Source organism: Armigeres subalbatus, chromosome 3 (genome assembly GCF_024139115.2).
Source record: "Armigeres subalbatus isolate Guangzhou_Male chromosome 3, GZ_Asu_2, whole genome shotgun sequence".
Taxonomy (NCBI): domain Eukaryota; kingdom Metazoa; phylum Arthropoda; class Insecta; order Diptera; family Culicidae; genus Armigeres; species Armigeres subalbatus.
The window spans coordinates 389,488,938-389,501,156 of record NC_085141.1 but is presented as its reverse complement, the minus strand read 5'-3'; the positions used below and the strand labels follow the sequence as shown (position 1 = coordinate 389,501,156).

Genomic DNA, 12,219 nt, shown 5'->3' with positions numbered 1-12,219 from the left:
GTGTCTCCGCTTCGAGTGCCACGTACGTCAATGGTCTAGAATTGACTATCCCTTCTGCCTCGGTCATTAATGTCAGAAGAGTCTCGTCATCTGGATTTCGGTTGGTTGTCAGTGTAGAGAATGCTGTTTTAATTGACCTGACGAGCCTCTCCCATGATCCACCCATGTGGGGAGCGGATGGTGGATTAAACACCCACTTGGTAACTGCGTTGGTGAAAACCTCGGACAGTTGTTGATTCATCTCCTTAATCTGCTGCTGTAACTCTCGGTTGGCGCCAATGAAGTTGGTACCGTTGTCGCTTCGGATTTCCAAGTGGGCTCCCTGACGCACTACGAATCGTCGAATAGCCATCTTACACGCCTCGGTGGATAACGAGTGGACCACCTCTAGATGGACGGCCCTGATGGTAAGGCAGGTAAATAGCGCTACCCATCGCTTGACCAAAGATCGTCCAACCTTGACTAAGATGGGTCCAGGCCGACGAAGCTAAACGGCCGAATATGCGGACTGAGTCTCGCCTCAGGAAGGGTGCTTCTCTCGGATACGTCGGTTTCGCTTTCATTACTCTGCACTGCATACACTTTTTGAGAGATTCCGCACCAGCGTCCGAAGACAGGGATGTGGAATCGCTGGCGGACTTCATTGATTACGGTTTCGTTGTTTGCGTGCAGGTAGTAACGGTGGTACCACTCGATGACCAGGTTGGTTAAACGATGACCTTTCGGAAGAATGATTGGGAATTTGGTGTCGTACGATACGAAGACTGCCTCCGCGATGCGTGTGTCCATCCTAGCGACGCCGGCTTCGTCGATAAACGGCGACAATTTGTAGATGCGACTAGTTTTATCCAGTTTCGTTTTTCGCCCTTCTTTCGCCTGCTGTAACTGGAACATTTCCTCCGGAAACTCAGCTTGCTGAGCCAGTCGCCAGAGTGTATTCTCAGCCTTAATGAATTCCTCCTGATTGACATGCGATGACTGTAGTGGCTGCTTTAAAATCTTCCGTCGACAGTTGTCCACGAAGCGGTGAGCATAGGCGACTGTTCGCCTAAGTCTTTTGAACTTGGAGAAGCGGTGCCAATCGATAACTTCGCTCCGCTCCGCAACTAGGTGGACGTTGCACTGTCTGATTTCCTCTTCGACTTGCTCTGGTTCGACTTGACTTGATTCCACAGGAATTCCGGCCCCTTGAACCAACGACTGTCAGATTGCAGATTAGGACCACTTCCCCACTTTGTTCCATCATCTGCCACATTTATCTTTGACGGAACGTATCGCCACTCTTGAGCGTTCGATTTAGATAGTATCTCGCCTATTCGACAGGCGACGAATTGCCGGTAGCGTCGATGATCGGAATTGATCCAAGAAAGGACGGTTTTCGAGTCGGTCCAAAATACTCGTCGCGAAATTGGCAGACTGTGACTATTGCATAGAGTTTTCATCAGCCTACAGCCTATGAGCGCCGCTTGCAGCTCCAATCTGGGAATGGAGAGTGCTTTCAGTGGTGCCACTTTCGTCTTTCCTCCGACGAGCGCACAGTGGAAGTTTCCTTGGATCACGGCCCTGAAGTAGGCGACGCAAGCGTAAGCAGTCTCGCTGCCGTCGACGAAGATATGCAGCTGCAAGTCTTCGATGTCTGTTGCTGTTGCGCTCGGGAAATAGGCACGAGGTATCTGTATTGCTCTCAGTTGCTTGAACTTGGTTGCCCAAAGCTGCCAACGCTCCAGAATCGAATCGTCGACCGTATCGTCTCATCCAGCTTTCGTGCGCCAAATATCCTGGATGATAACACGTCCGTGAATGAGGAAGTGTGAGAGGAGCCCCAGTGGATCGAACTGACTCATTACGCAGCGCAAGATGCCCCGCTTGGTGGGAGTGACTGCCGCCACGTCGACTTCGTTGGAGAAAACGAAAACATCCTCGCTCGCCATCCACTGCATGCCCAGTACGCGTTCTATTTGGGAACCGCCATTGTCGACGATCTTCACTGTACCAGCACTGACTTCCCCGACCCGTCGGAGAACTGCCACAGAATTGGACAGCCAGTTGCGGATCGTAAATCCACCACGCCGATGCACCAGCTTGACTTCTTCAACCACCTGGCACGCCTCTTCCTCGCTGTCGAAACTTTGCAGATAGTCGTCAACGTAGTGTCGGCGCTCGATCGCCTCTGCTGCTCTCGGATATACCTCTGCGTGTTCGGCCGCATTAAGGTTTTTTACGTATTGCGCCGAGCACGGAGAGCTCGTCGAACCAAAGGTTGCTACGTCGATAACGAAGGTCTTCAGAGAGGCAGCATTTTCACCGGGCCAGAGGAACAGTTGACTGTATCGGTCCTCGCGTCGCATTTTCAGCTGGTGGAACATTTCCATGATATCTCCCACCACGGCAATCTTCCGCTCCCGGAATCCCCAGAGTACATCTGGTAGTGGTTGCACTAGATCCGGTCCCTTAAGCGCATACTGTTCAGGGAGATGCCGTCAACTGTCGCTGCTGCGTCCCACACGATTCTGATCTTGTTCGGCTTTTTGGGGTTCTGCACTATGCCAATCGGAAGGTACCATCGCTTTCCCGGGTCCACTGCTGTCAATTCTTGCTTCGAAGCTTCGTGGATGTATCCCTTCTGCTGGTACTGGACTATTTGGCGTTGGACTTTCTCGAATATCGCAGGATTTGCTTTGAAACGTTTCTCCAAACACCGTAGCCGTCGGACGGCCATGGCATAACTATCCGGGAATTCTACGTTATCGTAGCGCCATAAAAGCCCAGTCCACCTTCGACTCTCCCTGTCGTCCTTTCGAGTATGGCCCTCGCTCGCTGGTCTTCATCCGATTCGGGACACCTATCCACTGAAACGCCTACGTTCTCAGCCGTGAAATATTGTTTTACAAGCTCGTGTAGACTGTCGTCGGATGCGCAACCGCAAACGTGCAAGTTACAGCTGGCGTAGTTGATCCCGTTCGGCATCGATCCATATATTGCCCATCCGAGACGGGTTTTCGCTGCTATCGGTTCGCACGGTCAACACGACCTTCCCGGATTTGTTGGGTGGCGGTGAGTCGAGTATTCTTCGCTCCGATAAGTATTCCCGGAGCTTTAGCTTCGAAATCCACAATCGGCAGCTTACGCAGGTGTACAAAACGATCAGAAAGCTCCTTGTAGCGTAGCGTCTGCACCGGCAAGGCCAGGGATTCAACAGTTCTGACGTCGTCCAGCGGATACCGTTTGCCCCCTCCAATGCCCGAAATCTCCACCTCCACTTGACGGGAATATTCTTCTTCACGGCTGATGTTGTTCGTCCACGTCAGGCATAGACGCATTTCCTTCCCTTCGACCTCCAGTGCGTCAGCTATTCCCTTCTCCAGCAGCGTGACCGATGAGCCTTCGTCGATGAAAGCTAGCGTTTCGATACTCCGTCCGTTACTGAAGAGTCGTACCGGCAACATGCGAAACATTGTGGAACTATTGGAATGGTGCGCATTCACTCCTTCAGTTGGATTTCCTCGATGCACCCCGGCGCCTTTTTGCGGTGGTGATTTGGTAGGGATCGATGAACGTCCGGAATCGTCATGTAGAAGCGGATGATGACGCATTTGACACCCTTGCACGTCGCAGCGTGCCGAAGACCGGCAGGGTTTTCTGCCATGTTTACCGAGACAGATCCGACACAGATAGTTGCCGTGAACAGCTTTCCAGCGATCATCCCTATCCATCTTCCTGAACACGTCACACTCCTTCACGCGATGATCCGAATTTCCGCAGACTAAGCAGCTTATTGGCGATGCTGGTTTCGTAGATTCCACCTTGGTTTTGTCCGGAACCGCTGCACCAGATGGAGTAGCGTGGGCATTGACGAATCCTTTCTGCTTGTCTTCCTTCTTCGGTCGTGTTCCCTTTAGATCGAACGAAAGCGTGACTTCGGCAGCTGACGAAACCAAGTTCGCCATATATCGGCTGAATATACGGAGGTCGACCACAGGAAACTGCCGCTTGAAAGTCACCCAGTCTAGCTTCAGATTCGCGGGAAGTTTGTCCACTAACTCTTGGAGCACCATCGGGTTGGAAAGGTGTAGCACTTGACCTGCCGCCTCCAGATGATCACAGAAATTCTGTACCGCCATCCCGAAGGCCACTACTGTAGACAGATTATCTGCTTTCGGTGCTGGAACTTCTCGAACTTTCTGGAGCAGCGCGTAGATTATTTGCTCCGGACGCCCGTACAGCAGTTGCAGCGTTTGCATCACTTGTGGTACTGATGCAGGTAATAGTAGACGACTGCGAACTGCTTCGAGCGCACCGCCCTTCAAGCACCGTTGTAGACGACCGAGATTTTCCACGTTACTAAAACCGCACGCCTCCGTGGAAGTATTAAAGGCACTGTAAAACATTGGCCACTCTTCCGGGCTGCCACTGAACAATGGCAGTTCTTTTGGCATAACATGTCTCGCCGCCAGTTGACGAGACGTGGGAGCACGGTCGTCGATATGCGCGGATGACATTGTTTGAGCACCGAGCGGTGCCTGCAAAATGTGTGGGTTGGATTGAGGGAGGTATATTGAAGGAGGGAAGGGAGCGTAGACGGATTGTGTATTTATTGTATTTGCTCGGGGATAACCTGACCCTACGCTACAGTTTGCATACTGCGAACAAGCTACCTGGCCTACTGGAGCAAAACTGCTTAAGCTATGTGTTACCTGATACGGTTGGCTTACGCTTCCCATCGGGTGATTTCCGAGCTGTCCCACCGAGCTGATGGTTGGCGGAAGACACTGGGTGGAGCTGGTAAGTCCCGTCACTGGATCGACCCAATTGGCTGTCGTGACCGGCGTCGATGATTCCGGACGATTTGCTCCTCCTCCAGGTTGGAAATCACGCATAAAACTCGTTGCCTGCCCCACTGCATATGCACTCGTCGGCGGGTACAATTGTCGCAAATTCGCCTGTGCCGCCATAGTCGAAGAGGGTTGAGAAACTGGAACTGGTTCGCCGCCGAAAAACGACTCAACAGCTGGTAGCAACGAAGTCAACGGGGTGGGAACTACTCCTCCAGCAGCGGTATGCTGCAGTCTCGTTCCGGAATTTATGATTGGAACCGTCACTGTACTCGCCGGCGCAGAAATTAGCTGATTCTGGCTGACAGCGACCTGGTTCAGTCGATTTACCCAGTCTCCAAGACCACCGGTTGCCGCTTCATCGCCGGTTGTTTCACACCTTCCGTTCAGGATTTCGTAGCGAGCCTTCCACGCTTCTTTTTCCAACTGCAACTTCCGACGTTCAAGTTCACCAGCCTGCTCCAATTCAATTTCCTTTAGTAGGAATGCCTTTCGCTCCTCCAACAGTTCGAGGTTAAGCCGGGTGAGCTCCCCGATCGCCCCCGATCCAACTGTGGACCTGCTTAATTGTTGGTTTCCCACATTGGTTCGCACGCTCGGATCTCTTACGGCGCTGTCGGAAGTGGATTTTATTACACATCTGGAGCACTTCCAGTTTTCCTCCTTCTGCCCGTCGTCGAAACCCACACATCCATAATGTGACCACTTGCCGCATCCTTCGCACTGCACCATATCGTCGATGTTGTTGGGCTCCTGACAATCCTGACAATCGAATCGACTCGTCTCCGGCATCCTGGTTAACCCGTTCCGATGTTGGTCACAACAAATCTTTGAGTTGTGTTGGAACGGAAACGTTTTCGGACCCTCTTGTAGCACGCGTGTTTTTAGGTTAGCGAGCTCAAAGCTAGATTTATTAAATAATAAATACATTAGGATAACATTTGTTTATATACGAGAATTTATTCTTACATTTGGTCTTCCTAGTGTTAACTGGATGATATTTCGGGAATTAAACGATCACTATAGTTCAATAATTTGTAATTCAGCTCTACCTTTTTTGACTTCACAAAAATAATGGTTTTGAGGAACGAATGATTTGCAGGATTATGACACAACGGATGTCAACGTTTGACAACCGATATTGATGACGCGGCACAGGGTTGCGCGCTATCGAGTAACAATGACGTACGGGCGCCCCCAACAACTCTAATCACACTTCTCACTTTAAAAGCGAGAAATGATAAATGAGGAGTGAAAAGTGAGATGTCATCATTACTCACTTCTCACTTTTTACAGTGAGAAGAGAAAAATGAAGAGAAAGAAGTGAGACGTCTCTTTTCTCAATCTTAATTTTTCATTTTTTAAATGGCCTTATTCGGCCTAATGACCTTTTCGGGCAAATGATGCTTTCGGCCAAACGACCCTTTCGACCAAATTACCCTTTCGGCCTAATGCCCTTCAACCAAATGATCCTTTCGATCAAATGACTTTTTCGGCCAAATGACCCTTTCGGCCAAACGACCCTTACGGCCAAATGACCCTTTCGAAAATTTTACCCTTCCGGCCAAAAGACCCTTTCGACCAAACGACCCTTCCGGCCAAATGATCCTTTCGACCAAATGACCCTTTCGACCAAATGACCCTTTCGACTAAATGACCCTTTCGACCAAAGGATCTTTTCGGCCAAATGATCCATTTGACCAAATGATCCTTTCGACCAAATGACCCTTTCGGCCCAATGACCCTTTCGGCCAAACGACCCTTACGGCCAAATGACCCTTTGGGACAAAATACCCTGTCGGCCTAATGATCCTTTCAGTCAAATGACCTTTTCGGCCAAATGACCTTTTCGGCCAAGCGACCACTACGGCCAAATGACTCTTTCAGCCAGATGGGTTTCGGCCAAACGACCCTTCTCCGATTCAAAGATACCAAACTAACGCCGTGTTTCACCCACACGTGTTACAAGCGCACGATTTAAGCAGTGCTAAATATTCAGCTTCACCTTCCCGAGAACTAATAAAAATCATACAATGTTCGCCCGGTGGCTGCTGGATGCTGTAAATTGGTAAATTGGTTATAGAACTGCCCCAAAAATAAAGAAGGAGAATTCTCTGGGAAATGTTACCTACTAGATTTTGGTTTAGAAGCCTGTTTCCAGTATACAGAATTATAGATTTTTAAATTTTGAGCGTAGGACCTTTTGTCCAACACACACAAAACGCGACGCGAGACTGGACACAACACTTATGGTTCTTACAAACGAAAAAGGATTTTTGGAAATTTACGTCGCGTTTTGTGTGTGTGTTTTGAACGTTTAAGGTGAAGGTGGGTTGAGTACCAAAACAAAGCTTTGAAAGTATTGGTACAATAAAAACTGTCATATACTGTAGTAGTATTGGTGTCGTATTTATAAAAAACAAAGAATATTAGTAGGGTGGTTCAAAAACGACCCAGCTCCACCACGCTCACTCGATTCCGTCCCATGCTCCGAGTGTCCTCCAAAAACCGATTTGAACAAAAACTGGTTGAACACTAGCCGGTTCAAGTTTGTATGAAAACTAGTATGAGAAACTAAACTTTTCATTACACTGCCTACAGCGCCTTCCCTCCAAACGCTGGCGAAAAGAGAATCCACATAGCTTAAAGCAACATTCCGGAGACCTCACTGAACGAAAACCGCACCGCTGGAAAGATTCATTGATTATGTAACGCAAAACATAAGCCTAATTATCATGCTAAAGATTCGCAACTTCGATTAAAATCGACTCCCAACCATTGAAACCACCATTCAATGTCCACTGTCTATGGAATTAAAGCTCTTGAATATTTCATCCAGTCATATGGACTCCCCCCTCGCCAGCGCCCAATGATGGAGTGCCACAATCAAAATAATGTAAAATTCAACCTCGCCATATCAACTGTCATACAAACCTGAAACGACCTGTGCACGGTAAGCCTCTATTCAAACCAACCCAAACCATCGGATGACACCCAAATTATAAATCATAATCGACTGAGCGCGGCGGAGCAAAATCGTTTTTTGAACCACCCTATGCATTAGTTTGCTGCTGCCGCTGCCGGTGTTTACATTCGCTCCGCGGTCAGTTTTTAATCGTTTTTTCGGGCAAAAATAGCAGTTTATATTAGGTTTTCGGTTCAAACTAGTGACTTATATCAAAAAGTGATGTTTAATTTGCATTCTATCAACATTTCGGGCTGCTCATGTGCGGAGAAGTGAGTAAAAACTTGATTTTTCTATGCCCTTTGAGAAGAAGTGAAGTGCAGTGATAAGCCCACCGAATCGCGAACGACTATTAAATTGGCACGAAACTGCTGATTTACGATAAAATTCGAGCCGAAATTCAAAGGATTCTCTGAAGAAACATGTTAATTATCACGGGAAGAGAATAAATATGCTGTGGACAGGTTAGTAATTTGAATATTATACTTTTGTTCGATGCTGTTCGATGCATTCGAATGTTGGTGGGAGAGGAGTGCGGGAGGTGCGGGGTTGACCCGTGGAAAGTCCGGTGCCATATTGACTGCCATCGTGGAACTCCTCCAACTATGTCCTTAAGTTTTTCAGGTAGTCGAACTACGCTGGGTACAGCGAGCTTGTTGAACCTAATGTTTCCACATCAATCACGAAGGTTCTTAGCGACTATCCGTTCTCGCGAGGCCATAGAAACAGTTGACTGTACAAGTCTTCTCTTGTAGCAGAAGCTGCATCAAATTACGCATTTTCGGAATTTTTTTTTTCAAAGGGACCGCCGCGCCGTATCCTTTGCAGAAGCCATGAACAGAATAACATAACATGATATGAAATGGATGGATATCTATATATATAAAAACCAATCTATGTATGTATGTTCGCTAACTACTTCTGAACCACTTGGCCGAATCCACCCAAATTTGGTACACCCGTTCTCTATCCTCAGGGGAAGTTAACAAAGGGGGTGGGAGGGTCATTTAAGAAAGGGGGAGGGGTTTTGTTTAGAAAACGAACAATTATGTGTAACTTTCATCTCCCAGGACCGATTTCAACCAAATTTTGTACACATATTCACTATAAGGAAACAATCATATGAGAGATTTTGGGAAAGGGGAGGGGTCTGGAGGGAGGGTATTGTTCAGAAAGCGGGTAATTTAGAGTAAATGCTGAACCCCTGCACCGATTTCAACCAAATTTGATACACACATTCTCTACCCTAAAGAAAAGATAACAAAGGGGTGGGGCGGTCATTGTAAAAAGAGGGAGGGTATGGGGGAGGGTTGTCTTTATAAAACGAGCAATTCAGTGTTACTCCCAACTTCCAGTACCCATATCAACCAAATATTGTACACATATTCACTAAGAGAAGTCGATCACATGGAAGTGTAATTTGGGAAAAAGAGGAGGGTCTGGGGAGGGGTATTGTTCAGAAAAAAGTCAATTCAGTGTTTCTTTTGAACTCCTGGACCGTTTTAAACCCAATTTGGACAACACATTCTCTATCCTAAGGAGAAAATAACAAAGGGGTGGGATGATCATTGGGAAAAGGGGAGGGTAAGGGGGAAGGGTTGTCTTTAGAAAAAGAGCAATTCAGTGTAACACCCAACTCCCAGGACCGATTTCAGCCAAATTTGGTGCACACATTTTCTATCCTAAGGAGAAGATAACAAAGAAGGTGGGAGGGTCATTTTGGAAAAAGGGAAGTTATGGGGGAAGGGGTTGTCTTTAAAAAATGAGCAATTCAGTGTAACTCCCAGGATAAATTTCAACCAGATTTGGTACACTTATTCTCTATTTTTGGAAGATGTTTATTGAAAAGGTGGAAGGGCCAAACAAAGATATAAAAATATATTGATACAAAGGTTCAATTCTATGACCGGTAGATCTACCTCTGTGGGTTTCGTGCTACAGCATTGGACATTTTAATTCTATAATTTACTTTTCAGTCCCTAGCAAAGCCGGATACATATAGCTATTAGCTATCTATATATCTCGGATACTTATTCAACGTATGTGACGTATGTGATTTTGTAAACAAAAATTTAAACGTTGATTTCTGCAATCTGATAGCACTCCCACGCAAACTATCGCCACATACAGGTAGGGAAGGTTTCGGCTACATGTTCGTTGTGTTGGTTTGCGTGGGAGTGTAATCATATGTGACAAATCGACGTATGCATCTTTGTTTACAAAATCACATACGTCGTTTTGAATAAGTTGCGGAGATATATAAAACTCAATGTTTGTATGCTTGTGTGTATGCTCCAGCCTAACTTCTGAACCCATTATTGTATTGTTTAGTTATCGATCAATTCAACCATTTATCGAAATCATGGTTTGCCCAACGTGAAAAGCAATGATTAATGTGTTTCCTTCTGGATGGTGAATGTGATCCCTTCTTTAAAAATAGACGTTTGCCCGGAATAAGGCATCGGTGGATGTTTTTCCTTCTTTAGAAATAGACGTTTGCCCGGAATATGGCGATTATGGGTTTGCTCCCTTCTTCAAAATCAGTCAATGTTTTCAAATGAAATCTGCCTTCTTTTGATCAAATGATGAAGTATCGATAAGAAAACGCAATTATCCTGTTGACCAATTGGTTTATTCATTTTCCGATTGTGAAAAAAAAACTGCGAATCAAACTGGCAATTCCGAGCAAGGCCGGGTACATAAAGCTATAAGAGATAAAATAACAGGCAACAATATCAAAAATTTGCACCGAAATATCATTTAAACATAAAGATAAGAACCAAAAAATGGCACATGAATGGCATATTCTTACAAATATCTGCTCATGATATTGTAGTGCACAATATTGAGTTTGTTTTCTGATATTTTATCTCTTATATTAATCATGTCCATATCACATTTTGCTATCTACACTCAACCCTCTGTTTACGTCACTTATTGGGGGGACGTAAATCGAATGTGACGTAAAAAGAATTTTTGCTAAAATTTCTAGTACTTCACTTAATTTATTGATAGTGAGGACACTTTCAAATACATTCATTTGCGTCTTACATGAGGTATAGTACGATCTCTCCAAATCCAGGAGATGTTATAAGATCTCCAAATTGTCCTGGAGTTTGAATCAAATGGTCTACCGAATCAACCAAAGCATTCATGATGTCCCAAGCCGTGGTATCAACTCAATTATGTCCTCCGAGGATTTGTCTTTCAATTGCGTCTCGAAACAAGACATATGAGGTGTTGTAAAATCTGTCCTGAAGTTTGAATCAAATGGTCCACCGAATCAACCAAGGCTTCCATGATGTCCCCAGTTTCGGTGTCAACCCAATTTTGTCGTCCGATTATTTGTCTTTCACTTCCATCTTCAATTCTTGCATGTATGACTTTGTAAGATCTCCAAATTGTCCTGGAGTTTGAATCAAATCGTCTAACGAATCTTATGAGGCTTGCATGATGTCCTCAGCCGCGGTATCATCCCAATCATGCCTTCCGAGTCTTTGTCTTTTACTTGCGTCTCAAGTCCAGGTATATGAGATGTTTTAAGATCTGCAAATTGTCCTAGAGTTTGAATCAAATGGTCTATCGAATCAACCAAAGCCTTTATGATGTCCTACGCCGTGGTATCAACTCTAAAATGTGCTCTAAATATTTTTCTTTCACTTGCATCTCAAAACAAGGCATATGTGGTGTTGTAAGATCTCCAAATTGTCCTGGATTTGAATCAAATGGTCTAATGAATCAACCAAGGCTACCATGGTTCCCCCAACCACGGTGTCAACCTAATTTTGTCTTCTGAGTATTAGTCTTTCACTTGGGACACAAATTTTAGCATGTAAGATGTTGTAAGATTTTCAAATTGTCCTGGAGTTTGAATCAATGGTCTACCAAATCTACCAAGGCTTGCATGATTTCTTCACTCGCGATATCAACCCAATTATATTCCCCGAGTGTTTGTCTTTCATTCGTCTCAAATCATGGCATATGAGGTGTTGTAAGATCTCAAAGTTTTCCTGGAATATGGATAGTTTGCGAATTGCGTCTCAAATTCTGACATGTAACATGTTGCAACATCTCCCAAATGTTCTAGAGATTGAATCAAATGGTCTACCGAATCAGTCAAGGCTTCCATTATGTCCCTGGCCACGAAGTCTAGACTTAAGATATTTCTTCGATGACCTGGAGTGGAAGAATTGTTGAATGCGTATCTAATATGGATCTATGGATCAAAATGGGATGAACAATTCAAAAATAATAATCCTGTAGACCTAAAGACCAGTACTCCATGACTTTCTTAAATTACCTGGAATGGAACAATAGTTGAAGAGGTATCCAATTTAGTCGTATGGATCAAAACAGGCATGAGCAAGTTTTTTTTTAAGAGATAACAGCCTTTTGGTTACACGTGTTGACCCTAAAGCTTAT

General features: G+C 45.6%; 1 protein-coding gene across 1 annotated transcript; it reads right to left on the bottom strand.

The window, feature by feature from the left end:
• Positions 1-462: 462 nt before the first annotated feature.
• Positions 463-2,719, bottom strand: LOC134222976 (uncharacterized). Its single transcript, XM_062702117.1, has 4 exons — positions 2,464-2,719; positions 1,848-2,422; positions 1,398-1,712; positions 463-1,200 (listed from the first exon to the last, which is right to left on the bottom strand). Exons 1-4 carry the CDS (start codon positions 2,717-2,719, stop codon positions 463-465), a joined length of 1,884 nt encoding a protein of 627 aa, XP_062558101.1.
• Between the last annotated feature and the right edge of the window lie 9,500 nt (positions 2,720-12,219).